At 36.8% G+C, this 26,729-nt stretch overlaps 1 protein-coding gene across 4 annotated transcripts in view; it reads left to right on the forward strand.

Annotated features, from left to right (window-relative positions):
* Window positions 1-26,729, forward strand: part of MIPOL1 (mirror-image polydactyly 1) — a 192,331-nt gene that overhangs the window by 21,480 nt on the left and 144,122 nt on the right. For 2 of the 4 annotated variants that reach the window (XM_074585190.1, XM_074585187.1), the window contains exons 2-3: window positions 7,419-7,498; window positions 23,952-24,138. In XM_074585190.1, coding sequence (XP_074441291.1) covers window positions 7,480-7,498; window positions 23,952-24,138 — 206 coding nt within the window. In that variant the 5' untranslated portion in view covers window positions 7,419-7,479. Of the gene's footprint in view, window positions 1-3,428; window positions 3,474-6,019; window positions 6,155-7,418; window positions 7,499-23,951; window positions 24,139-26,729 lie in introns of all 4 variants that reach the window. The other 2 variants (XM_074585188.1, XM_074585189.1) reach the window with 2 other exon arrangements.

The raw sequence follows: 26,729 nt of genomic DNA on the forward strand, positions 1-26,729 counted from the left end.
TTGCATATCTCCAGCAGTGGAGATTCTGCAACATCTCCGAGCAACGTGTTCCGGTGTTTGACCTCCCTCGCTGTGAAAAATCTCTTACCCATAACTCTGAGTTATCTGTGTTACAACTTGTCTCCAAGAGAAGAATCTGTCTCTGTCTTCTGTATATTCGCTCACAAGGCAGGTAAAATCCAATAAAAATCCCCCTTTAGCCTTCTTTCCTTAAAACCAACTAACTCAACTCATTTGAGTTCCTCATAAGTCATGTGCAGCACATCCCTAATCGTCTTGACGGCTTTCTGCTGGACTTGCTTCAGGACATCCATGAGAGGGTCAGACTGGATACAGCATTTCAGATGTGGTCTCACAAGTGCCAATTAGAGGGGATTAATCATTTCCCTTTGTCCGCTGGCTATGATCCTGTCAATAGAGTGTCGTGCAGCTAGACCTCACCGCCATGGGGATGTAGTGCTGATTCTACTAAAATAGTCTACTAAATATTCTTTTGGCTCTAGATAAGACAACAGCCAGCCTAAAATGCATGTATATATCCTATCCTTAAAGGCTATGGAAATCACAATCTGGATGTAAACTGTTTAGAAATGGAGATCTGGCTGCCTACGTGATATCTAATAATTGAGTTATAAGACCAGTGAAGTGTTAGCTAAATGGATAGATAAATAAATTGGCTATTCTACACTTGACCAAGGCATATCATAGTTTCATTATTAGAGTGAAAATAATGCTAACGGAGGTGTCACAGAAGAAAGCTGCTTCACAGAATGTACACCAAGATGAGAAAAGCTGGGGGAAAAAAGGAGACATAGTCTTTGATAAGATCCTCTGCAGTTTTCTTTACATTTCAAAGAGGTGGCAGGCAGGGGGAGAAGGAAAAGGCGTGTATTGTCAAAGAGAAGACAAAACTAAAGAAAAAGAAAAGAAAGGGAGGACAAAGGACAGCTAAAAAGTGGGAAAGAAGACAGAGCAAGCTCAAGATTGTTTAGTAAATAAGATACAAAGATTGTTATTTTGGTTGTTAATGGGAGAGAGAGAATATAACAGAGGAGAGAAGAGAGGGGCTGTTGGTGAACCAATATGCACATAAAACACTTCCTGGTATGTGCAAAGAGAAAATTGAGCCTTGAGACTCTGAGCTAATAGCAGAAATCAGGGAGAAAAAACAAAGAGAAAAGTACGTGTCCTTTATCCAATTAAATTTGATTCAGGAATAGGTATAACCTATTGTAAACCAGTTGAAACTGCATTTGTATGTCTTCTCTCTTCCCTTTGTCAAAAGTATGACATAAAGAATGAGCGCTCTTTGGCTTAGTGTACTCCGTCATTAAAAAGCACCAAATGCAAATTCTTTAATGAGAATGTGAAGAAGCTGCCGCAGCAACACAGTAAAAATAGCCGAGCCCTGGTTCTCCATGTTTTTCTGATTTACGCAGGTTAGTTGGAACCAACTGCAAATGTCTCATCTCATTTTGGGCCAAGAAACAGTAGGGGAGAAAAGCCAGGGATTACTACATGACTGCCCTCTGGGAAAATGCTTTTATTGAGATTCCAGATAATGCAATTACTTCTATAAACCAAAATCTTGATGTCTTTGTAGCAGGGTAGAGTTTTAAATTTGAAGTACTACTCATGCTACATTCTTCTACTTACAGGGTTAATCTGCTTGCCTGTGTTTTACATTCTTTTAAAAAGAAACAGAATATTTTGCATGAACTACTTGTATTTAAAAGCACATAAAAGTTATGGAATACAATAAAAAAAGTAACTGTAATCAAATATCAAAGTATGTCTCATTTCACAGCTTTCAAGTATCCAACAGACATGTGTTAGCCCCTCCAAATATTTGTCAAAGGTGGACTATTTCAGTTATTCTTTGACTAGTATTTTTATAACTGCCCAAAGATAATTTTAACTTATTTTGGGTTGTCTTAGACTTCTGATTTGCCGTAAAGTTTCTTAAAGTAGTGAGGAAATGTGACTTTTTTTGTGGAGGAGTATGTCATTGAATCAAAACTTGGCATCCACCTGGGCTAAGAAAACTGTCTGTTTGTTCCCTAGGGAAATGCTTGTAGAAGGTAACTGGTTTTTATGTAGTGTACCTTCCTAAATTAAGGTTTTTAGTTTAGCTTGGCCTGAGGCAAAACGTTTCAGGATATTTTAGGAGATCCTGGTAATCTAATTAATCTTATGAAAATAATACTAAAATTCATTCTTTATTTCCCTATCCATAAAGTGTATGATGTTCCCTCCCTTACATAGCTCCGTCCCTGCACTGTCAGTGGCAACTGTCAACTGCATCGTTAAGGTGGACAAAGACTGGCTCGGTGCCATTCCAAGGGGTGGTGGGAACTGGTGTCTTGTTCCACCAGAGGCAGAGCAGGCAGGGTAGCCTTCACTTCTTGTGAAGAAGAGGTGAATTCGATCGACACCAGCAAGTGTGTGCTTCCTGTCACAGTGGCTAAGGCTGTGATCCAGAAGTTGTCTTCAAAACCTGTCAAGGCAAGACCAAGGAACAGGGGTTTGCAATCATCAGGGCTCGGTATGGAAGGGTCTCAACAGCTTTTCTGTTCCTGGGGAGGGGGAGTCAGTAACTGAACTCCAGCTTAGAAGATGGACTTCCTGATCTCCTGCCCAGGGAGGGAAAGTGCTGGCAGCTACAGCAGACTGTCACTAATCTAAATACCTTGGGTGAACATCACTTTGCAGATGGTTGGTAGTTGGTTTTATTGTGAGGTGCTCCCTTGTGCAATATGTATTCTGCAGAGATTCCAGAGGCCTTTTCCTCTAAAAGGGGGAATGCTGCCACAGCTGTAATAAAAGCTATTCAGAACTGCACAAGTAAATCACTGTATGCTTTCTACCTATGCTATGCAGATGTATGTTATTTTTATACGCTTTTTGTTTTTATTTAAGTCCTATTAAAAGTTTGTGTTGATAAGTAATTAGAACCGGGACTGGAATGCCATCCTTTTGAACTTGCCATTATTTTGTTTAGGTGGGTTTTTTTCTTCTAAAATCCATTCATATTTCCAGATACTGGAAGGCAAAATATTTTGATGGCCATGTTTACAGAAAATATCCCTGAATGAATGAGGAAATAGTAATTTTACTTAGCACTATATTAAAAAAAAAAGAAAAAGTGAAGGCAGTGCAGTGAGCTTAGTTTTCCGTTTTAATCTGTCATAGGTGTAAATAATTCAAACATATAAGCATGGGAAGAAGTTGACAGTTTGAAACTGGATGAGTCTCGTAGGATAATGTTAAAATTTCCTGTGTGCTTCGATTTGACATTCTTTAGAAAAAGGTTGGTTTTGCTGAAGTATAAACCAATTAAAAGTTAATATTGTTTTTCACATGTGTAAGCTTATGTAATTAAGCATCCACTAATTTCTTTCTCTTTGGGAAATACATCTGCAAATCAGCAGTCCATATATGAAGAGTTAAGATCATATCATCTGTTGTTTAAGGTAAGGATAAGGATAGACATTATTATTATTTTATAATAGATTCTTAATCCTTTGTTCTGTGAAGTGTTGACGTTTTCATTAGAGTTAAAATATGTTGCATGTTTACAGAAAGCCTGAAATCTCAATATGTGGTCCTATCAATTTTAATTATTTGAATCATTAGAACACCTAATTTTTTGCTTAAGGGTACACGAATGTACCATTGAATCTGTTTTTAGAGGTTTTTTCCAGTTTAATGTCTGAATCCAAATTCATAAAGAGTTGGAAAAATGAGATGTCTGAGCTATAGGATTCACAGGGATTTTATATGAAGCCTATTTAATCAGGATAACACTGTTATTAATATTCATAAAGTCAGCTGGAACACAAATGACAGACTATGGAGCCTAAAATTTTTTACTTGTGAATTTATTAAAAGCAGCTTAAAAAATTAATGGAATTTAAGTAAAGTTGACGAAAATGAAAATCTTATGTTAGCAGAAAAAATCTTTATTAGAACTTTCTCTAAGACCATCTTGCATTGATGTCTTTGACAGATTTCATTGGTACTTAAAGAAGAAAGATGCATGAATGGTCATTTAAAAGGATTTAAACACATTGGCACATTAATTTTTACATGAATAATAAGTAGTTTCCAAAAGCAATTAACTTACAGTGTACAAGATTTGAATAGAAAAATAGGACTGTGACACCAAAGGGCAAAGCAAATGTGCTGTACATTTTAAACTTTTAATAATGCAACTTCTTAAAATAATCTATTTCATTTCCACAATAGGTAAAGTAATAGTGAAGGTATTTGTGTACAGCTTGGGTTTGTTTTGAAATACACAGAGATCTGGAACAAAGAAATATTTTGATGCCAAAGCACTATTGGTAAAGAACAATTTCAGGCTTTTACAGTGATGGAGTGCTTTGGAATTGAGCTTTCTTACGGTCAATTTCTGTGTGTGGAAAATAGTCATATACTGACCACAGCGTATGAGTTTTCTCCCGTCCTGCTATATGCAGAACTGGGAAGCATTTGTTACTTCTGTAGTGGGCAAAAAAAGTAGATTTGGAATTTCTTCATTAGTAGGAAGATGCTGGTTAATTTATAGTCATATTTGTAGGTAGTTTTGTACTTAAATATTTAGTGGGAGTTTTACGTGACTATTGCATATTATAGTCAACAAATAAGGACGATTATTTCAATTATTTATTTTTTTTTTTAGCTTTCTATGCATGATGCTAAAGTGGTAGTCTTAACACTAATGCGTGTTGAAAAAATAGGTAGTGAATAAGGAAATCAGTATTTATATTTTAACTCCAGATTTTGGCTTACAGTATCACTTTGCATTTTCACTTTTGTCTCAGTCCACCGATATACTTTAATTTTCAGCTTAAATTTCTTTTGACTATTGGAAAGATTGATTATTAAGTTTGTCTTCAAATTAAAGTAAAGTAAAGCTTTAAAATAATTGTATTTAATTTTTCTGATGGCTGTTCCTGAGGAGACCTTCATGGACAGCTTCTGATTGTTGTTGATGTGGCGAAGTTTAACGCTGTCTGAATAATAATGGTTCAATAAATTCTGGTTCTAAAAATACCTTATGCTCAAAGTACCTACTGTAAAGGTACATCTTGAATGACATGTAAATGTTGTGCATAAGTTAGATAGCTATTGCAGCGTTTGTGTTCAGAACAACCGATTTACATTCTAGTGTATGGAATATTTTGTTCTATTTACTAACGTTTTTATTTCTAATAATAGGGAAAGTATACTGCAGACCTTAGGGAGCCCCAAAAGGCCTTTCTGTTTGACTTCGATCACTAGGTTGCCTTAATCTGATACCAACTATTTTTATTTTCCGTTTGTGTAAACCAGAAAATTCCTATTAATTAGCAGAACATATTTCACCTATGAAGGCAAAGTCTGTCAAATGAGCCTCTTGACTTCTGTCTCCAATTATTCCCGTGCCATAGTCTATTATTTCCAGGAGAGGGCAGCATTTTCCTACCTCAGGTACATGCAGGCACATGCCCTGCTTAGACTGTCAATGTTTCTTGTAATTACTCCCAGTATATTTGTTGCTTGCTTATGAATTAACTTGCATTTATGGAACTAAATCATTCCAATCATTTAATTACACCTGAGGAGCTGAACTATAATTGCTTGCTTCCAACTAGGATCTGATATGGCTTGAGCAGTATTAATTTGGTGTTTACTTTTCTGAGTGCTAAAAGCATTAAAATGATTGTGCAATGGGATTACATTTTACTAATTGCTGGCATTCATTAGCTGGGTAAATGGCGAGGAAGAATGACTGTATATTGTGGAGGGATAAAATTATGGTTTTAAATAGTATATTACTAGGCACATTAAGGCCCTAAGACATGTTTTAAAATACTCCAGAGGTTATTAAATACCGTATTTTCTTCATGTCTTGGTATATGAATATCTTATTAAAATACTTCAGTTATTATGAACCTTTTTGTGCAATATGTAGGGAAATGGCTTCATTGACAGAAACCTATTTCTTGATATTAATAACCTTCTATATTTTCAGCTAATCCAAAAGTAAATGAGGAACTTAGGAAAAGATTGCCAACTCCAAATCAACACAGTTACACAGAATTGAAAAAGAAGCGTACAGCTTCATTTGAGGGACTCTTGTAAGGAGCTCAGTGTTCTGCGATATGAGGTGAAGTTGTTATTGTTTGTTAAGACCTAAGCACATCAAATCATGCACTATTTTTTTTATTATGGATGATTATAGTTAACAACAAATACTAGTTAAATACGTATTTCTTTGAATGCTAATGTGGAATCTTAAGTGTTTGCACAGTTATAATTTTTTGTCATTTCAAAGATAAAAATGAAAACATCAGCCTTCTTGGTGTTGTATAGGAAAAGAATTTCTTCTGCTGCTTTATTAGTTAGAACATATGTCTTGGTATAATATGCTTGAATTTTAAAATAAGTACTTAATTTTTTTTTATATATCTCTTTTAACTCGTACATTTATTAGCACAATGACAACTCTCTGGGTATTTTCATGATCCAGCCACTGCTTCTTCAAGGCATATGTTGTATCTTTTTAATAAATGTAGAAAAAATATAGCAGGGAAAACATAGAAAATAAGCACAACTACGTAGTTAAAGATGAAAAATTGTCCTTTGTACAGTACATTTTAAAATAAGTGCTTGAGTACATAATAAAATTTGTGGTAAGCTTACTATATTAGCAAGATTGCAAATTTATTTAGATTTCCTTCACATATAGAATATAGTTGAATTTTTAACATATAAGAGAACATATACTTTAACACTCAGAACGTTACCTGATAAGCATAACATTTTACTGTAGGTCTTATTTTTGAGTATTGAGAGCTGTTTCTAGAAGATCTTTGATTATATGAAATACTGCAACTGTCTAATTAGCCATATAGTCTAAAGCAATATGTATGCAAATATTAGGATGGATTATTTAGCTGTTTAGAAAAATCTGCAGTTTCAGAGTTGGAGTCATCGTGGGCCACTTTACTGATGTTTTGTAGGAGAAAGAATGTTATAAAGTAAAGCGCATACCAGCATTTGTAATAATTACCGAAGTGAGCAGTCTCATTGCCTCTAGCGGGACCACTCAGTGTGATTTGGGCTGTGCTCAGTAGCATGTACTTCCACGACCAGACTCTAGAACAAGAAGACAAGCTAATAAATTTTTCAACAAAGGTGTTACACACAACAGAAATCTGGACGAAACCATTGTAAAAATTAGATGTGTGAAGAAAAAATGTTTTACTGAGAAATATAATTTAGCGCTGACTGTTAAAGTACACATACTTTATTGACCTGTTATAAATATTTCTAAATCATTGCAAATTTTGTGTCAAATGAAGGCAAAGTATAGGTGTGTTACAATGTATTGTTTCAAGTTTATTTATCTAGAGTTTGCTTTATTTTAGCTCTAAAATCTTCAAGCAAAAGCTGGAGTCAGTGCCAGATCAAACAAGTTCGGAAGAACAAATGGAGAACTGGTCAAAAGGTAAGGACTTTTAAGATATTAATAAGGAACCTCAGGTGTTGTACCAGTGCTAGGCAGTGACTGGAATGCATTTGTTCTTGCCGATCCATGACTGGCTTTGGCAGAAAAGAAAAAAAAAAAAAAAGAACCAAAAAACCCACAACCACACACTGCCTCTTAAAAGTATTCGGGGTAAGAGGAGAGCAGCTACAGGAATGTAAATCTTCGGCTTTATTTTTATTTTCTGGTTTATTGAAATGCTTTTCTATAACTTTGAGAAGTCTTATTTGAATTCTTTGTCTATACCTTGCACTTTCCAACTTTTTTTTTTTTTTAATGAGTTAACAACAAATCTGAAGTCTGTCTTAAAGTGACTTTCTTGGCTACTCATGCCTGGCCAGAGTATGATTAAGCCATTTTCTAATATTAATGAGTTTCTTGTTATTGCCTCAATTGAATATAGACAGTAAGGTAGGCTTGGATGTAAAGGGAGCCTTGGTTAACTTGGAACTTCATGGTTCATGGAATTTTCATCTCCATCAGGATGGAAGGATCTTTTTGTATTTGGATGACCAAAATTTTGCTCTCAGATACATTCTTCTATGTTTCATGGCAGAAACTTAAACAAAAAAAAAGTGGTGGGGGGGGAGAGGGACACTGAGTTTGAGAGCACACCAGGTGACTGAATGACTTTACAGAAGAGAATTGTCAGACAGTGGCTTGTGACTAGATAATAACGTGTGGATTGAACAAAGGGAAAGACACAGGAAGGAGACCTTCAGTACATCATAAAAGGGTGGATTTTTTCCAGTAAGGGGCTGTGTGTAGGTTAAAAAAAAAAAAAAAAAATAGAATAGGTGTGTCAACATCAAAGATGCCTCCTATATCAGAGCCTGATAGCATCTTGCGTATTTCCCCTTTTTTAAATTTTATACTATGTGTTCTGTCTCAAAAGATAATAAATGTCAAGTCTCTCACGAAGAGTCTGTTGTTTAGAAGAAAGAAGAAATACTCCCGCTTGGGAGTATTTCTTACATATGTAAAGGAATTTCTATCTAGATTATTGTGTAAAATAAACTACTTGTAAACCCATTTTAGTTCATGGAATTTTGAGCTATTAGTGAGTGAAGTTAAAAAAGTTTTTGAATCATATACTCTGAAAACAAAAATAGTCATGGTGGAATAACTTAGCAGAGAATTGTATTCTGACAATTTGTACTTTAAATGTGTAATGGCTTAATCAGATTTAGTATTTTTAGACCTTTAGGGGTCAGCATACCCTAAGAATGGTTCAAAAGGTTAACTTTCCAAAGTAGGCAAGTGAATCCCATAAAGTGGTTCTCTGTGAAATGTTTTCTGTCTAATTGCAAGAATGGCATTCTTCTGCTGCTCACAGATACTTTAAAAAACGGGTATTTACCAAGTTTCATGTGTATTGTTTTTCTGATGCATTAAGTTAGTATTTTGTGCTGTTTAGAAAGACATTTTTTCCAGGCTAACACTTACGTATTTGTGTATCCAATAGAAGTTGTTATATATACAAAAGTAAAATTGATATATTTTTTTTTTTATTTATTCATTGATAAGTCATGTAATTCTTTACGCTTTTACTCCTAGGGAAGTTAAAAAAAGGGATTAATCTCATGTCATCATACTGCTTTGGATGAGGATTTTTTTTTTCTTAGAATTTTATTTGGGTATTAACAATTAAATTACATTTTCTTATCCTAAGGATAATAAATAAATTATAGCAACACAATGTTCAATATGTACCCTTAGTAGACATTCTGGTGCGTTTTCTCATTGAACTACTAAATCAAAGCAACTTTTAATCTTCTATTGAAATGTGTACCATTTTGTGTCCTGCTTGCTTTGTCATCTGTGATATCTTTCCTTTTTGTGACTGGTACTATACTGTATCTGGTTGTTTATTGCTTGTAACTTGGAAGTTTAAACGCTGTTTTTTAGAATATAATGATTTATTCAAAATTATTTTTTTAATAACATACTGAAATGTTGAAGATTAAATTATTGGTCAAAAAATTAGGATGGTAAAGCTTTTCAGATTAAATTCAGCTGACCGGATGAAAATTCAGTCAAGCAATGAGAATATAAAAGAAAAAAGGGGGGGGGGGGGGGGGCAAAAATGTTAGGTGCAGAGAAGTGGTAGATTTATGGCAATTATGCAGGATAATATGTAACCTGTTAATAGATGTTATAAAATGAAGTACTTGAAAGAGAGGTAGTCTTTAAGAAACGTATATCTGAAGTATTTGATAGTTGAGATTTTCTTTATAACTTTCCATGTTGTTTGGAATATAATATACCTATGTGGGTTGAAGACATTTGTCTGTCTCTGTTCTGATATATTAGGAAGAGTTAAAGAACAGTCTGTGGGCAAGGCTTATTATTTTGGGTTTATATCTAATTTAAATGTACTGCTTATCTCCACAGCACCTAGTTTTTAATAGGAGGATAGTCACTTTTTCATTTCTCTCTAAGAATACTTGAGAAAATATATCAGGAGCATTGGCAGCAGGCCAGTGAAGACTGTAATTTGCAAATGAAAAATATTCAGGATCCAACCTAGAAAGCCTAGGATGGTAGTCCATTATAAAAATAAACTTATGTTGGCAAATAGATGCATATCTTTGCATTATCGTGGCAGGAGGGGGAAGCACATCGCACCTAGGCGGAGTTCTTACTTTAGCAGGGTTTCCATGCTTGACAAAAATTGCACCAACACACTGTGAAAACACATGAGGGAACCTGAAATTGGGTGCTTTTCATACTTACATATACATTCAGGACTTGATATGTCAATTTTCCAAAAGAGTTTGCAGGATAGGAAAGGGGCGAGTGTGCAAATACCGGAGTTAAATTTGTGTCTCATTTGACTCGTATCACGTACTGCGTTTGAATGGGTGCAGCTATACTTGTTCTGTATTGTATAGTCTTTCACTACTGCAATGTTTTTGCTTGTGTCATAGTTCTGAGTATCTATAATTTTTCAAGGACAGGGCAGAAATTAGGTTGTCCTAGAATATCTAGTACTGTTTGGTCTGTTTTGATGACAAAATTATAATTTTTCTGACTCCAAAATGAAAAGCATTGTATAATTTTTGTTTGGAATTTCCTAAAACAAGGTAATAGGTTGATTATTTTTAATGGCAAAGTGGTTTACTTTCTTAAAAGGTTGTTGTTATATTGTTCAAACATAGAAATATGTACATATATATATTTCTAAACCACGACTTAAAGCACATATGAAAATGCAGGTCAAAGAACCGATTTCACCTGTAAGAATTTGAAGTCAGCTCTTAGTTATGATTCTTATAGATGCTGTAAATTGTTACCCTTCAAAAGAATGTTTGTGTGGCTTGTAAAAATACTTTAGAATTGCATGTCTGGAAACTCTGCAAGTTCAGAGGGGACTCTAGCTTTAAAGAGATGTGAAAATGTAGATTGGAACAGAGCAACAGAATCAGCTTGTGCAGGGAAATTTGAAAAGCAGGTGTTTTATCTTGTGGTAGAGTTGTTGTTTTCCAGTCTTGCTCCCATCAGGGAAAATAGAAGAGGAAAACAGATATGCAAACATAATGAACAAGTTATGTATATATAGCTAGTCAGACACATGTACATGTGATAAGCTTACACGTAGACAGTTGTCTTAATTGCATTGTGTCTTTGTGCATGCATTGGTCTTGCATGAATGCATGGTGCTTACTGTGAAGAATCTGGCCATAGCTTTCCTTGTATTGTCGTAGTCATGACGTGTATATGCCCATTTATTGCTCTCAAAAAGACTTTTAAGTTCTTTTGTTGTGTAGTGAATAATATTCAGGAAATAAAACATCTCTAGAAATTTTGTTGCATTTATCTACTCCCATTTATAAATTCCATTAATTGTCAGCCATCCCTTTTGCACTCATGGTAATTAAGGCAATGTACAGTCACATGCATATATGCATATTCATATAAGTAAAATGAATAATTTCTCTTTTTTCTAAATTCCTAGAAAGGAAGCTCCTGTTCCTCAACACATTTCTATACTATCTTATTGGAAGTAATAAGTTTTTCTAGTTGTGTAATGATTTTAATGTACTCTTTTGTGGGTTTGGTTTTGTAATAGTAATTACAAGGACTTTTTGTCTGGAATCACTATTGTGTGACTTTAACACACATACACACACAAAGATGAAGGGGTAAAGAATGCTTTGAGAATAACTTGGCGTTGTAAAGATTTCTCATCTGACGCTCTAGCTAGTCAAAAAGTAACTCATTGTAAAGGTGCTGCTTCCCCTTTCTCCAGAATACACCAGTTACAGCTGTAAACACTCTAAAATAAATCTGAAGCCCTTCTTCCAAGCCTGTAGTGGAGGCAGAATAAACCATACTTGTCATATTAAAGTCTGTTTCTTCTTTTACGTGCCTCAACAGGAGATATTGTGAGCCTATTCTTCCTCTCCTTCCCTCTTTTACTAATAAGGAATGCTGTTTACCTGGGAAAGAAAAAAGACTCGGATATTGCATGGGTGTGTATGCAGAAGAATCTATATGATATGCAGAAAGGCCGAGTCCTCTTCACACACGTGGCGCAATTGATTAGTGTCTTCCATGTGTGCTGTGCTTTCAGCATCGAACTCGCTGTGTGCCAGCTGTAAGAGATCCCCTTGCAAAGTGGCAGGGGTAGTTGCAGGTTTCTCTGCACAGTGTGGGAGGCAGAAGAGAGGCTGAGAGGATGATCTTGCACGAGTCAAACATAGGAAGAGTGGCTAGTAGCTGTAGAGCAACACTAAGTATGGAAGATTAAGAAAACATCTTGCATAGAAAAAGAGGGAATAGCACGTGATAATTTACAAGATAAAAAGTAGCTAGTGATAACTGAAAAATGATCAAATACTGTCTGGTCTTTCCTGTAAATATCATCACCCTTTCACATGTATAAATTCTCGTGTCTCCTTTTTCCATCCCATTTCTTTCCTTGTACATTTGGAATGGTTAAATACAGTTTATTCCTGGCCAGGCTGCCTGCAGAAAGACTCCTCATCAGAAGCACAATTAAGTATCCATTATCTGCCTGACCCATTGGAGTGTTGTGAATATGATTCTGTTAGACCGTTTACAGTACGTTGAAAACGTGTAGTGTCTTATCTGCACTGAGTATTGCAAGCACTAAAGATGGGGAGAATGCACACCATGAAGTATTACACTTTGAATTGCTCAAGAGTCTAAAGTATGAGTGCAGCTAACTTCAGAACGTCTTGAAATGTGCTTCAGGGGGAGCAGCACTTATTACCGCAGAAATTTTTATGTAGTGCTTCAGAAGGAGCTTTAGAAGTGCAAGAGGAATTTGGTTATTTTCTTCTTTAAAAAAATCTTCATTGCTTCCATTTTAATAACAACTAGAATGGAGCTTAAGTTCAGAGCAAAGACGTAACAAAAACATTTATTAAAAAGAGGTTCTCCAGGGAGTGCACTGGAGACTCTTATCTGAGAGTTCACCTGCATCTTTAGTAGACCATTTACTCTGAGAAAAGCGTGTGTGGGCAAGGTATCTTAATGGCAGTTTATGCAGAGTGACCATTCTTTTATGTCAGACGCTTAAAATTACAATATTTTTCTTCACTTCTAAAGCTGTAGTTTTCTGGGATTTTGTTTAGAACTCTAATTCAGCAAAACCTTAGTTGTTTGTTTGCAGTAGGGGAGGTTGAGTACATTTGGATAAGAGAATTTTCACTATAATTAATGGGCATCAGGAAACATGACCCTGCCTAGATAAAAGGGAGTTCTGGATCATTAAGATTTAGATAATGGAAGGGGTTATATGTGAAAAGCAATTGTCTGGTATGACAATAGCAAAAGAAAAATGGGATGGGAGGGTTTACTTTGTTTTCAGCTGGTTTAGAAAACATAAACACAGCATGCTTAGTAAAACTCTAGCAGACACTATGTTTGGAAATTATGTAATAACTCCATATAGGCTGTAATGATATCCTGAAACCCTGTATTTAAACTAACCTGAATTACAATGAGAGATAAACAGAATATTTACCCATCCCTTATGAGCTGCTGCTGATATGTAAATTTATTCTTCTACTTTGCACAAATATACTTTTGAGCTACTGCTTAAACACTTCAAGGTCCTTAGCCAAACAGTTTTAATGATGCCTCCAATATTATGAAAGTGTGACATTTGATGAATGCCTTGTATAGTTGTGATATCGGGGAAAGTGTAAACAAAAAACGCACATCAAGTCATCGTGCAACACCTAGATAATTTATAATTTTACTGTTTATATCCATCTTGACATTTTTTATCTGCCAAAGGCAGGTTTCATTTGGAATCTTAATCTGAGATTTATTTGGTGGATCTGGAAATCATAGCTAGAGTTCCCACAGGAAATGGTCCATCTACCAACAGATTAAATGGCAGTCCTGCAGTTGTTAAGGGAGCTCTGCATTTAACACACATGCATACTCATTCAGTCAGCACTGTGGAGAAAAATTAAAGTAGTAACCCAGGTTTAGGAACAATGTAGCTAAAAAGTCCCATATTTGCTGAATGACAAAGGGTTATATAGCAGCATTTCATTTTATTATTCGTGCTTGAATTTCTTGTTTGCTTTGTTGAGTCTGCTGACGAATACTAATAAATGCCTGCAACAATCCAGACGAGAGATGCCTGGCAACAAAGCTATGCGGTGGACCTCCCTGATCTTCTCCAGTTCACAACCTGACCTTTTGAAAAATTGGCTGGGCTAAGCTGCAGAATTTGGGTGTAATGGTTATTGTTAACTCCAGCTTTAGGATTTATTAATTTGTGTGATCAAGACTTACCTATACTTCAAAGTTTCAAAAGACCAAACACAATCATCCATCCATTAGAACTAACATTGTGTTTCAGTGAATCCCACTTAGTATCTGCCTCGAGATTCTGCTGTTTTGATGCTTTCAGAATATAAAAATGCTTTTTCAAGTGTGAGAGACCAATCCAATGAAAATCTGGTGTCTTCTCAGAAACTAATATTTTAAAATAACAATATGTTAATGAATTGCAAAAGGAGAGTGGAATGCCAAAGGAAATGTCTGATATTTACACATTAATAAATGCATCATGATTAGCTGCAGTGAATACCAAAATAATGATTGGCTGCATATTTTAAAGACTTGGAAGCGTTTTTCTATTTTAAATATTCACCAGTTTGTACACAATTGCTGTTTAGATGCTAAATAGGAGGGCAAAAGACTAAGAAGCAGGCGAGGGAAGCATCATTACTAAAATAATCAGAATCCTGGGAGAATTGTAAAAAATTGCCTTTACCAGAATAACTCCAACTGTTCTTAATCTCCCTCTCGATTTATTTCTTTATGAAGGGTGTTGCCAGGGTTCCACACAAGTACAGGTGAATAAAGAAGCATTCAAAGTAACACAGATGTCCCCCCGTTTAAATTGCTAACACAGAATGAATTCACTGTTCTCTTTAGATTCCTTTAAGGAATAAAAAAATGAACCATTAAACTTCCGAGATTTGTCTGTATTTTTGCAGACCAAATATTTTCAAGCCCCTTTTGTGTGTGTGTATGTGTCGTGGGATATACAGCAAACTAAGACATTAATGCAAAATATAACTTAGGTTATACTTACTTCATTTGCAGAGAACTTTCTCAACAAAGTTCCAATAAGAATACGTTGCTCTCTTTGATCATGATTTTGGACAACTTAAATACTTAGCTGTAGCCAGAGATCAAGCATTTGAATTATATTGTTCTGTTAACCTGACTGATTTTTAAAACAGTTTTGATTGTTCCGAAGTTTTCTGTATTAGCACGATAGTCAATTTAAAAAAAAAAAAAGTTAAAAAATAGTTATTTAATTTCTCCTGCTTACTATTGAAATTACAGGAAGCTTGTATATACTGTACACTGCACATCTGTCTTCTAACAGAAATACTGTAGTCTGCCATGTGAATGAGAATTATCGTCATAAAGGAATGTGGAAGGTTACCAATCTAGTTATTTGAAATTTCTCTTAATTTTTTGGTTGTGTAAATGTTACTTTCTCATTCATAAGTAAAAATGTGGGGTTTTTTTCTTGAAGTCCCATTGAAATGAGTTGCTAAAGCCTTTCTGACAGAAGAGAGAATTTGAGGTCTCGGAGGAAGAGACAGGAGCAGGAAGGGCCACCAGTGAGGTAGCACAGGCTCCAAAAGCATAGATACAGAGCCTTGGACTTCAGCAATTTTACTTCTGACATGACTTGCTCAATGACCTCAATCCACTTACTTCGTTACTGTCTCAATCTTGATGGCATTAAAGTGACCATCACAGTGCTTATGCATCCCTTATAAAATATCTATGAGTTTGCAGGAAATGTTTTCAAGGCTTACTTCAGTGAACCTCTGTTAATTGTTTCTTAAAATAAGAGCAGATATCCTATCTCAGTGTAAATTTCGGGACCTTCTGAGTAAGAGTTACTTAAAAGCAAGTTGATAGTCCTTACTCTTCTGAGTTGACCCATGGTGCTCTCAGGAGGGCACACAGTTACATATCACTGGGGCATTGAGGGTACAGTGAATCTATGTGGTGATTTCCTCTTCGTTACTGCCAAGGGCTTGGCTGGTTATACATGACACTTTGGCTGGGCAGAGCGCTGAGAAATAAAAGGAATTAGCTTTGTATTACGAAACTACTCTGAGTAGTATCTGAGAAGTATCAGGTTGCTGTGACTGCCATTCTGCTGTGCCACAGAAGTGATTTAGTGAGATCTTAGAGTCCTACTGAATAATCATCTTAAAGTTTGCCCAGTTTTCTGTAAACGTTAGAAAAAGTGTGTCATGAAGAGACAACCATTTGCTCTTAGTTGCAGGTTATTGGTTTTCAGTATAAGACACTGCACTGAAGGGGCCTAAATACTTGCTAACATGAATAAATCTGTAGTAAGTCCAAAGATGAGTAAAACTGCACTTTTTCTTGTTTGTTTTTTTTGGAGAAAATGTATATTGACCTTGTACTTTTTGTACTGAGCTTTTGTAATTGTTTTCCAGAAACAGCAATTACTTTCTTCTTGAAAATTAAGTACAGCATTTTTTTCTTGGGATTAACTCTGAAACATGTTTGCAATTGTGGGAAAGATAAAATAGTGAGGGAGAAAGTCAAAAATAATGAGATTCGAGATATGCATGTAAATCGTATATGTTGCATCTATGTCAACTCAAATACATATGAAAAAGGAAATAACAGGCATTCTGAAAATGCATAAAACCTTAACTAACTCTTTTCTTCCTATTGCCAGGCAATAAGATCAGATTTCTTCTACCAGCCTCATTTTCTTTCTTTACATATTTATGCTTATAAAATCCTTTAATTTTGGTTTCGCACTCATTTTCAGGATTTATGCCTTTTAATCATTCAGTAAGGGACGAACTGTTGAGCAATCTGAATCTTTCACCGTCATTTTGTTTGGTAGAAGTTCCAGTAGTTATACAGCCGAGTGAATGAACGTTTGTCTTTGACCAAAAGGCTGACTCATCATTTTAACCTCATGAAGGAATATTCAGCCATAGAACTAATTTCATTTGCATAGCTTGAAAAGCCTAGTGGCTATCAGGTTCAAGTTTTCCGTTAGACTCAGATATTTAATTTCTATTTATTTATTAATATATTTCAGAATTCAAGTCCAGTAGCATTAAGTGTTATGAACTTAAGACAATTCCATAATCCATTTTTCACATGAAGCTATTAAAATTGCTTTTTATTAATGCAGCAACAGCTTGTCCTAACAGCCTGTTAGAACACTCACAGGTGCACGTGCACTGTCATACACACATCCCAAAAAATTATCTTTTCAGAAATGTGTGTAATATTATTAATGTGAAAAAAAATCTGGATAATTTGAGAGTCAATAATATAGAATAGCAATTAGTCTAGTGAAAATAAAAGGAAGTTGACCCTCTCGAGTAATGTTCTTACACACTTGACAGTTATTGCAGCAAGTTGAGGTAGATGTGTGGTTTGCAACTAGGGGCAAGAGAAAGTATTTTTAAACTGTAGTAAGTGTGTCCTTTTATTCCAGTGTGTATAGGGGCAGGGTGGCTCTTTGCTTTGATAGTTTTGTTGGAAAGTGAATATTCCCTCTTGGTGCTTGGAATTCAAAGTTTTTGGTATTGTACAACCACAAAAAAAAAAAAGCAATTTTAAAGCTGCATTGTAGTTTAGATTGAGAAGAAAAAATACAGGATTAACAGTAAATTAGAGTTTGTCGATCACTGAATTTTTGGGTTTTTTAGTAATTGAGGCTGCAGGCAGTGTCAGAAGAGTAGGCTACTGAGTTTGCGCTCGGCTTTGCTCCTACTCCCAGAGTGTGTATGGCACATTCTCTTCCTTCCTGGTTTTGCTCTTTTTCCTATTCTGCCTCTTACTGCCATCCCTCTGGGCATTCATTCATGCAGTCTTATGCAGACAGATGAGAACACACTTTGTCTGTGCTACAGACCAGCTGAAAACAAATACTAGGAAGCTACGGGTAAGCGGTAAGTACTATTACACTTGAAGCTTGTTTGGAGCACCAAGGGCTTCCAACGTCCACATATTCATCTGCAGGCAGATCTGTAGCAAACAGTGTATTTTGTGGTGCTGCATGCGTGTTCTGCTGGTTTTTGTTTGTTTCCCTTTATTGTTATTCCTGCAAACCTCTGAGCTGATCAGCACAATTTGGCTAGTGGGGTGCTGAAAGACTACAAACAGGGGGAAGGAGGTGCCCACCGAGCTTCTGCTGGGTGATGGGACTGCTGAGTATGCTGAGTGGCGTAACAAGGGAAGCTACTGCTTCTCTAGCCTTCCAGGTGAATCTGCACCTTCTGTGCACTTACATCTTCAATGTTTCTGTCCATTTTATTAGTGTCAGTACGGGATTCTCTGATGCTGTGCTTTCCCTGATCTCAGTGCCAATTCCCCCACTTCTAAGTAGCTATGAGAAATAGTGGCTGCCTGCAAATTGTGTTTAGGTTCAATGTTTTTACTTGACTTTTTAACCACTCCCAGCTTAACAACATTGAATTCTGTTCTATCTTTACTATTTCAAGTCATGACAGCATTATCTTCCCCTTACGTTCCTCACAATCAATTCCCAGCTTTAATTCTAGTGTCTTTATATTCCTTCTTCCTAACATTTGCTTTTCTTTCCCTCAATGTGAACAAGCTATTCATTCAAGATAAATACATACAGAAGAAGATCAGCTGTTCAGCTTCTCCCTGTTGTGAAATATTAATCTGGGCTACTGAACTTTTTCTTTTATATGGAAAATAAGTTGTTTAGTATACTCAAGAACCAGAATCAATGGTGGTGATACCGCTTAATGAAAACTACAGCATTTTTTCCAAAGCTTGCAAGGCTGTTTTACCCTTTCTCTGATGTTCCTTGTGCAGCCTGATTATTGCAAATGCTACTTATTCCCCAGTGTGTGTCTGCAGCATTGGTAATTAGTGCACAATACAATTTGCAGGAGGCATGAGGAAGAGCACTGAAGTGCATAGATTAATATTGCTACTTAGTTTAGCAGCAAGACAAGCTACCATATACCAAGGCCTAAATAACCTGGGGGGGGGGTGTCATGGACTATATGAAGAATAAAGTTGTTTTAAAAATAAAAAAATCACTATGCCCATTGATCTGACAGCGTTCAAAATGTCTTCCACAAAGCATTCTACTGACAGATTTAGCGTGTTGACCGAAAAATGCATTACAACTTTATTAAACAAGTAAAACCTCTAATCTTAATGCCCTTCGGCAGAGTGCTTCCAATTCTGAGTGGAGGAGGCTGCCATCATCTTCTCTTACAAAGCCAGCAGGGGAAAAAAATAGATCCTCTGTGTTTTGCCTAACATTTCCGGGAATGACACTTACAGGCTTGCTGTGATGCTGCTTAGTCTTACCCATGTGCTTGAGGGAATTGAATCTGGATGAAAAGGTGTACTGCAAATGTAAGTTGCTTAAAGAAGCAGCATTAGCATTAATAAATGCCAACACAGGTCTAGTCCCATTATAAATTCTTCTTTACCAGCGGCTGTAACTTACAGTTGAAGGCATAAAAATCTGTATCTTGACATGGCCTGAGGATTTAGCCTGAAGTTCAGTTGCTAATGCAGATGTTTACCGCATCAAGCAGACATGTTTACTTCATTCTGTTTTTAAAAAAAAAAAAAATTAAAAATCTGTCTGGTGACTTGACTTGTCATCTAGAGAGCTTTGTTCCTTTTTGGGAGCTCATATTTAGGATGTAATAGAGAGGCTGCTGAGGCTCTTCTGACCGTCTGTTACCCTCTGCTGCTCTTCCATGTAGGCACCAGTGATACTGTTGGGGTGACCTGGGAAGTATTACGTGTGACTATATGGCTCTGGGGCTGATGGTCAACAGCATGGGGCCCCAGGTGGTGTTATCATGGAATCATAGAATTGTTGTTATCCTTGATTCTGCCAGTAAGAGGGAAGGGCATGGAGGAGGATTGGGTGAAGTAAATGAGATCATCTTCAGACAACTGGAAGGAGCCTCATGTTCACAGGTCATGGCCCTCATGAGGGACTACAGCGATGCTGATAATCTGCTGGAGGGACAACAGCAGGGCGCAAATGATCTAGGACATCTCTGGAGTAAGCTGATGACAACTTCCTGACACAAATGATTGAGGTGCCAACAAGAGGAGGTGCTCCACTGGACCTGATACTTACAAACAAGGAAGGACTAGTAGTGGATGTTGAAGTTGGGGGTAGCCTTGGATACAGTTGCCATGAAGTGATCGAGTTTAGGATTTTGAGAGGAGGGATCAGGACAAAAAGCAGGACCTCAGCTGTGGACTTCAGGAGAATAGACTTTGGCCTCCTCGGAGATCCACTTGGAAGGATCCCACAGGATACAGTTTTGGAGAGAAGAGGGATCCAAGAGACATGGTTGATATTCAAGGATCACCTTGTCCAAGATCAAAAATGGTTTATCCTGGCAAGTAGGAAATAAAACATGGATCGAGCAGGGTGCTGTTTTCCTTGACTTTGGTAAGTCTTTGGACTCTGTGTCCCATAACATCCTAATAGAGAAGCAAAGTGTGGGTTAAATAAGTAAACAGTGAGGTCGATTGAAAAATGGCTGAATATCTGCACCCAGATGGTGGTGATCAGTTGCATGAAGTCCAGTAAGAGGCAAGCCACTAGTGGTGTACTCCCAGAGTCAAAAATAGATCCAATCCTGTTTAATGTCTTCATTAACGATCTGGATGATGGAGGGAAGTATAGCCTCAGCAAGTCTGCTAATGATACAAAACTGTGAGGACTACTTCATACACCAGAGAGTTATGCTGCCATTCAGAGGGACTTCGACAGGTGGGAGAACTGGGCAAAGGGGAACATCATGAAGCAGGGGGAAATGTGAAGCCCTGCAGCTGGCCAGGAATAATCCCATGTAACTATACATGCTGGGGGCCAACAGGCTTGAAAGCAGCTCTACAGAAAGTGATTGGGATCCTGGTGAACAGCAAGTTGAGCATAAGCCATCAATGCGCCCTCATGGCAAGGGTTGCCAACAGCATCCTCAGCTGCGTTAGGAAGAGCATTGCCAGCAGATCAAGGGAGGTGATCCATCTTCTCTGCTCAGCACTGGTAAGGTCACACCTAGAGCGTCAAGTCCAGTTCTGAGCTCCCTAATACAAGAAAGAGATGGACTTACTCAAGCAAGACCAGCAAAGAGCCATAAAGGGACTGGAGCATCTTATGTATGAGGAGAGGCTGAAAGCTGAAACTGAACCTCGACAAGGGAAGGCTTAGGGGAGCGGATCTTATCAGTATGAATAATACCTGATGGAAGGGAGTGAAGAAGCAGCCTGATTCTTTTTGGTAGTACCCATTGACAGGAAAAGAGTCAATGAACTCAAATTAAAACACATGAAATTCTGAATACGAGGAAACATATTTTTTTTTTATGATGAGGGTGATCAAACACTGGCACAGGCTGCCCAGAGAAGCTGTCAAGTCTCTGCTTGTGGAGCTATTCAAAAGCCATCTGGACATAGTCCTGGGGAACCTTGCTCTTGGAGACCCCGCTTGAGCAGGGGGGCTGGACTAGATGATCTCCAGCGATCCCTTCCAACTGCAATGACTCTGTGAACTCTCTTTAAAGTCCTGGTACTAAAAGCAGAAAATTTGAAAAACAGGAACTGTGAAAACAAGAAAAACTTGTTCAGTTGATTACTTTCATGCTAAAGGGATAGAATCCCTTTTTTGATTTGTCCTAGTGTAACTGTGGTAGCTAATGTCATCTAATCTTGTTAGCATTCTGAAATGAGAAGGCTTTTCTTCTCCAACCTTCATATAGTGTGGGCCAAAGGAGAGTGCAGTTAATGCTAAACAAGGAACAAATTTTCATGGCAATACAGTCACTGATTATTGCAACGGGTGTGTTGTGCTTGAATTCTTTCATCAAATGCAACACACTTCACTTGAGGCACTTCAAATATATATGGCTTATAGAAAATGTTGATGCCCTAGAGAAGAATGGGAGGAAAAGCTGTTATGGCAAGTGAAGCCTTGCACTTACCCTTCAGTGTGTGAAAGCATAATTTGCAACTGTATATAGGCAGATCACTGCATCTGAAATGGGAGAACTGGACAGGATGATGTTTTATAGGCAGTTCTTTATAATGTAAATCAAATGGGAAACACATCTCAACCAAGTGTATGTTTCCCTAGAAGAAGCTTTGCAAGTATTGAGATTCAGACTAGGTGTGTTTTCAGGTAGTACTAACTGGAGAGGATTTCGAGTTCTGCCCTTATGTGTTTCCACTTGCAAGTTGGGCCAGGTTCTTAGAGTATACATAGTGAACTTCTTAGTGCCTGTTTGTTTAGAGAGCAAGAGGTTGAATCCAGCTTTAGAATGTAGCAGCACTTAAAAGGAAATCTCTGTTCGAAAACCTGTAGGTTTTCAAGCCAGTGAGCAACAGCATACGTTTGCTCAAAGAATCCAGGTGGCTGTGGGCTGTGTTCAATTTCTGCATTAGCTGTGAATTGATCCAAGGAACATATTTCAATCACAGTACTGAAAGTAGTGTTAGATTATATTTATTAACAATTTTTTTATCAAATTATGGTCCCCACGTGTTTATTACTGCTCAGAAACACAGATTCTGTTATGCTGTTGACTGTTGTTCCTTTAGTACAAAAATCAGTGGTTATAATTTTGAGGAATGGTGAGAGTGGATTCAAGTGGATTTGTGCTGAAGTAGATAAAGATCTACTGAACTAGCTAAGTTCTATGGGAACTTGGTAAACTGACTTCAGCCAATCCAGAAATCATCTCTCTGTGCCCTCAGGATGTTTCCTGTACCATTGGCTGCGTCTTTCCTTTTTCAAGGAAAGGAATCTATTGCAACGGATTTTAGAGACAGTCTTCAGTGTTCTTGTCTTGGAATCTGTGCTTTTATGTCTTACATGCAGCACGACACCTTGATACTGATTGATGTGTATTTTCAGGCTATTTGTAGATGTGTAGACAGTTTCTTAGTATTTTTGAGGAGGAAGTAATAAGTTGGATCAAAGAATGTATACCATCTGATTTATCCAAAATGTCTGGAAATGCTACCTTCATTAAATAAGAAAAAGCTCCAGTGTTTGTTCTCTACTAATCTAAATGAAAGAATTAAGAGTATATGCACCTTTTTTCCATTTGCAGCTTTTTTAGGCTTCTTCCTCCTCATTTTTTAGTGTAGTTCTATAATTAAAACTTTCTTGTTCTTACTTTATGAAAGAACATTCATGGTATGTAGGTCTTTCTTTAATTTAAATACCTTGATAGCAGAAATATGTCCTAAAAATATCTAGTAGCCAAGCTTAAGAGAACTAACTATCACACTCAACATTTTAATCAGATAATTTTTCCCTTTGGCACAATTTGTGCTTTGCATTCTTCAAGTTCTTTAGTTGTATGACCCTGTACCTTACGCTCTCCAAGAGTGAATAAAGGGGCCTTAAATTTGTCGTTGCTAATTACAGCTTGCTGATACTCCTTTTGTAGCTAAAATGGATTTGAAAAAGGTGTCAATATAAGAAAGAATCTAGTTCACAACCTGCAAATTTCCCTGTCTACAGCAGAAATTCATCATGTCTCACTAGGGTAGAGCTGATTTTTACAAAAGATAGGTAGATTATTTCCTAGGGTCAGCATTATTTTAAGCAGTCGTTTAAGGTAAAGAGGGATTAGGAAATGGTGATGAATTTTTTTCAGGTTTCCATGAGAAAAATTCAGTAAATAGATTGTAACTCCTACATCTGTGCTTTTGTAACACAGCTTTTGTTCCTTAGTGGGATGAGGAAGCCGTGAATCTGAAACTAGAGTACTTTCTCCTTTCTGCTACAAGTAAGAATATTGCAATTTTCGAATGAGAAATCTCTAAATGAAAAAAAAATAAAATGTTTGCTTCTGTTTCCAAATAGAGAGACACATCCCGGAACAGAAAAAAGATGACTTTTGTGCTGAGTTTCAGTTTCATCAGAATTCTCAAAAAAATACAGAATTTTTCATCGAGGCAGAAGTTGAAGCACCGAAACTTTCATATTTGCCAGTAACCAGTCAAAGAGGAGGAGCCCCAAGTGATTATAATTCCTATCCTGAAGAACCAAGGTAAAACCAAATATCCCTATATATAGTTTTTCTAGATTGGAATTATAGGCAGTATACATATGGATTTTTGTATAAAGACAGGGAAGTTTACTTTCCAACTGAGAATCAGTAAGTCAACTTTTTACTTAAACTCACTATATCTGCCCTTCTTTGCTTGTGGAGTGCAGCATTTCACCACTGTACCCTCTAGCACTGATAGAAAATATGATCATGGCAATGGCTTATGTGACATGCTGAGGGTGTTTCAATGATTGTGATCTCTACAGAGAATTTTAAAAATGCATACTGAACAGAATTTGAAAAGATCATCTAGAAGTCTAGCAGTATCTTTGGCTTTACACAACAAGCACAGTGTACCCTAAGTATGATGACTGAGTAGGAAGCAGGAATGAAGCAGCACGGAAGTGAGTAGGAAGCAGGAATAAAGCAGCTAGGAAGCAGGAATAAAGTAGGGTGAAGTCCAGATAAAGTTGTAAGAGTGAGGAGGAGGAGCTGTGATACCCTGTAGGCAGTCTGTGACAGGAATCTGCAGAAGGGGAAATAGGGTTGAAAAGTGTAATACAAACTCTGAAGATTTTATTCTGTCATTAACTTTTGGTCATTTATTGTCATTAATTTCCATACTGAGCTATGGTCCTCTGCTGCAGTCTTAAGAAACATATATGCTCATGCTATATGTGATATAATATATGAAGGTATACCCAGCTGACAAGGGAACATGCTACCGATTTTCAGTGACTTAGGCATTCTGAAGCCCAAGTCTTAACTGAGAGTGACAGATTTGCTTTTGAAAATGGGACCAAGGCTGTGGAGCCCTATGATGTACTTTTGAAAAATATACTCTAATTCTTCAGCTGTCTGTCAGATTCTACACCTGGTTTTGTTATCTTTAGTATGATGTAGTGGTGACCCATTGGGCCAAAACCAGTCCATAGTATTTTTCTGTCTGTCTTGTTGCCTTTTTTTTGCATTAGGGCCTGAAATATGCTGTTAGGTCAATGCATCCTGCACTAAAACCCAAATATAATGCTGAGTGCTTAAGTACAGCCCAGCACAGAGTTAGCTAAAGATTGCTGCTCCTACCCTTCACCAGTGACACTCACACTGGCAGTCAGGCTGGTCTTGAACACTGAGATTAACCCCCCACAGCAATCAGCATGTTGAACCATCTCATCTGCAAATATATTGCATGTAGGATCCTAAAGCTATAGGCCAAAAACTCATTGTGGTAGATACTATATAAACTGCACAAAATCTGTCCTTCCCCAAACAGATTGCATTTAGAATATGAGATGAGAAAATATCTTGGTATAGAACAACCCAGGAAATGTTGTGTCAGTGTTGATTTGCATTGTAGAGGATGGTCTTAGCGTACCATCAATGCGACTTTTCTAGTTTTCTTTTAGACATCACAAAGAAAACATTTGAGGGATTAAAAGATGATAATAAAGTTGTTCATGGGAAGCCTCTCCTGAACATGGAAAATGCACAAAACCCCTTTAGTAATGTCTGGGCAGTAGTATCTGGAGGCATCTATCACCTGTAGTCCGAAATGATACTAAATGAAATTTGCTAGACAGAGAAAGGATGAAATAGACTTTGAGGGATCTTGAAAGTGAAGACAAGCCGTTTAAGCACTCTTCCACCCCATATATAGTGTAATACACTAAGTACTTTTTCAGTGTGAATCTCCCTGCTGTTTATGTTTGATGTGCTTTAGCTTGCACCAGAGTTTGCCTGCAGCGTACGGATCTTAACTTACTTCTTAAAGAACCATAGAGAAAATAAATGCAATGGAAGCAAGTGAAGAAAGGGGTGACTGAGTACAAACAACAGTCTACCTAAGAGAACGACTCTTTGGAGCAACAGATAGATTTTCTTTTCTTTCCAGGATGTGAATTACACATAATGAAAGTAATGTATACAGTAGGACTAGTTCAGAGGTATAACTTTTCTGTGGCTACTTCTTATGACTCATTGCCTATGAAGCCTATAAACAAAAACCACTTAAGGCAAGTGAATGTTAAAAATATTTGCTAATCTCCCTTCTATAATCTATTCATCTACTGATTTTACTGCTATTTTATAAATGAGATCTGAGTTATCTGTGAGTATCAACAGATAGCCAAGGAATTTTATAAAAGTCTTACCTTGAGATAGAATTTTTGTGGCCATTGAATCTTGTCTTATTTTTCCCTGTCTATAGCTAAATAAGTTATCTTAAAACGCTATGACTGGTATACAGTATGGAACTCCTGTTCTCAGTTATAATAATAACACCATAATTTCACAGATTTCTTCAGGATGAACTCCTATATCTTGTCTTCCAGACATTCTCATTTCAATTCATGTGGAATTGTCCATCCTACCAAAGAATTTGGTTTCTTTTAACGTGAGCATTAATTTGATCCCCAAATGTTTCATTACTTTGTCACTCTGTGTTAAGCACAGGTTTTTAATATTTGCTTCCCTTAAGCATTTTCTGTTTATAGGCTTCATAGACAATTCATATTCATCTGGTTTATGTCTTAGCACTGTAGTACATTTATTTACTATTCCAGATTTACAGATTTTTTTCAGAATTGCAGATT

The sequence above is a fragment of the Larus michahellis genome, chromosome 4 (assembly GCF_964199755.1).
Source record: "Larus michahellis chromosome 4, bLarMic1.1, whole genome shotgun sequence".
Taxonomy (NCBI): Eukaryota; Metazoa; Chordata; class Aves; order Charadriiformes; family Laridae; genus Larus; species Larus michahellis.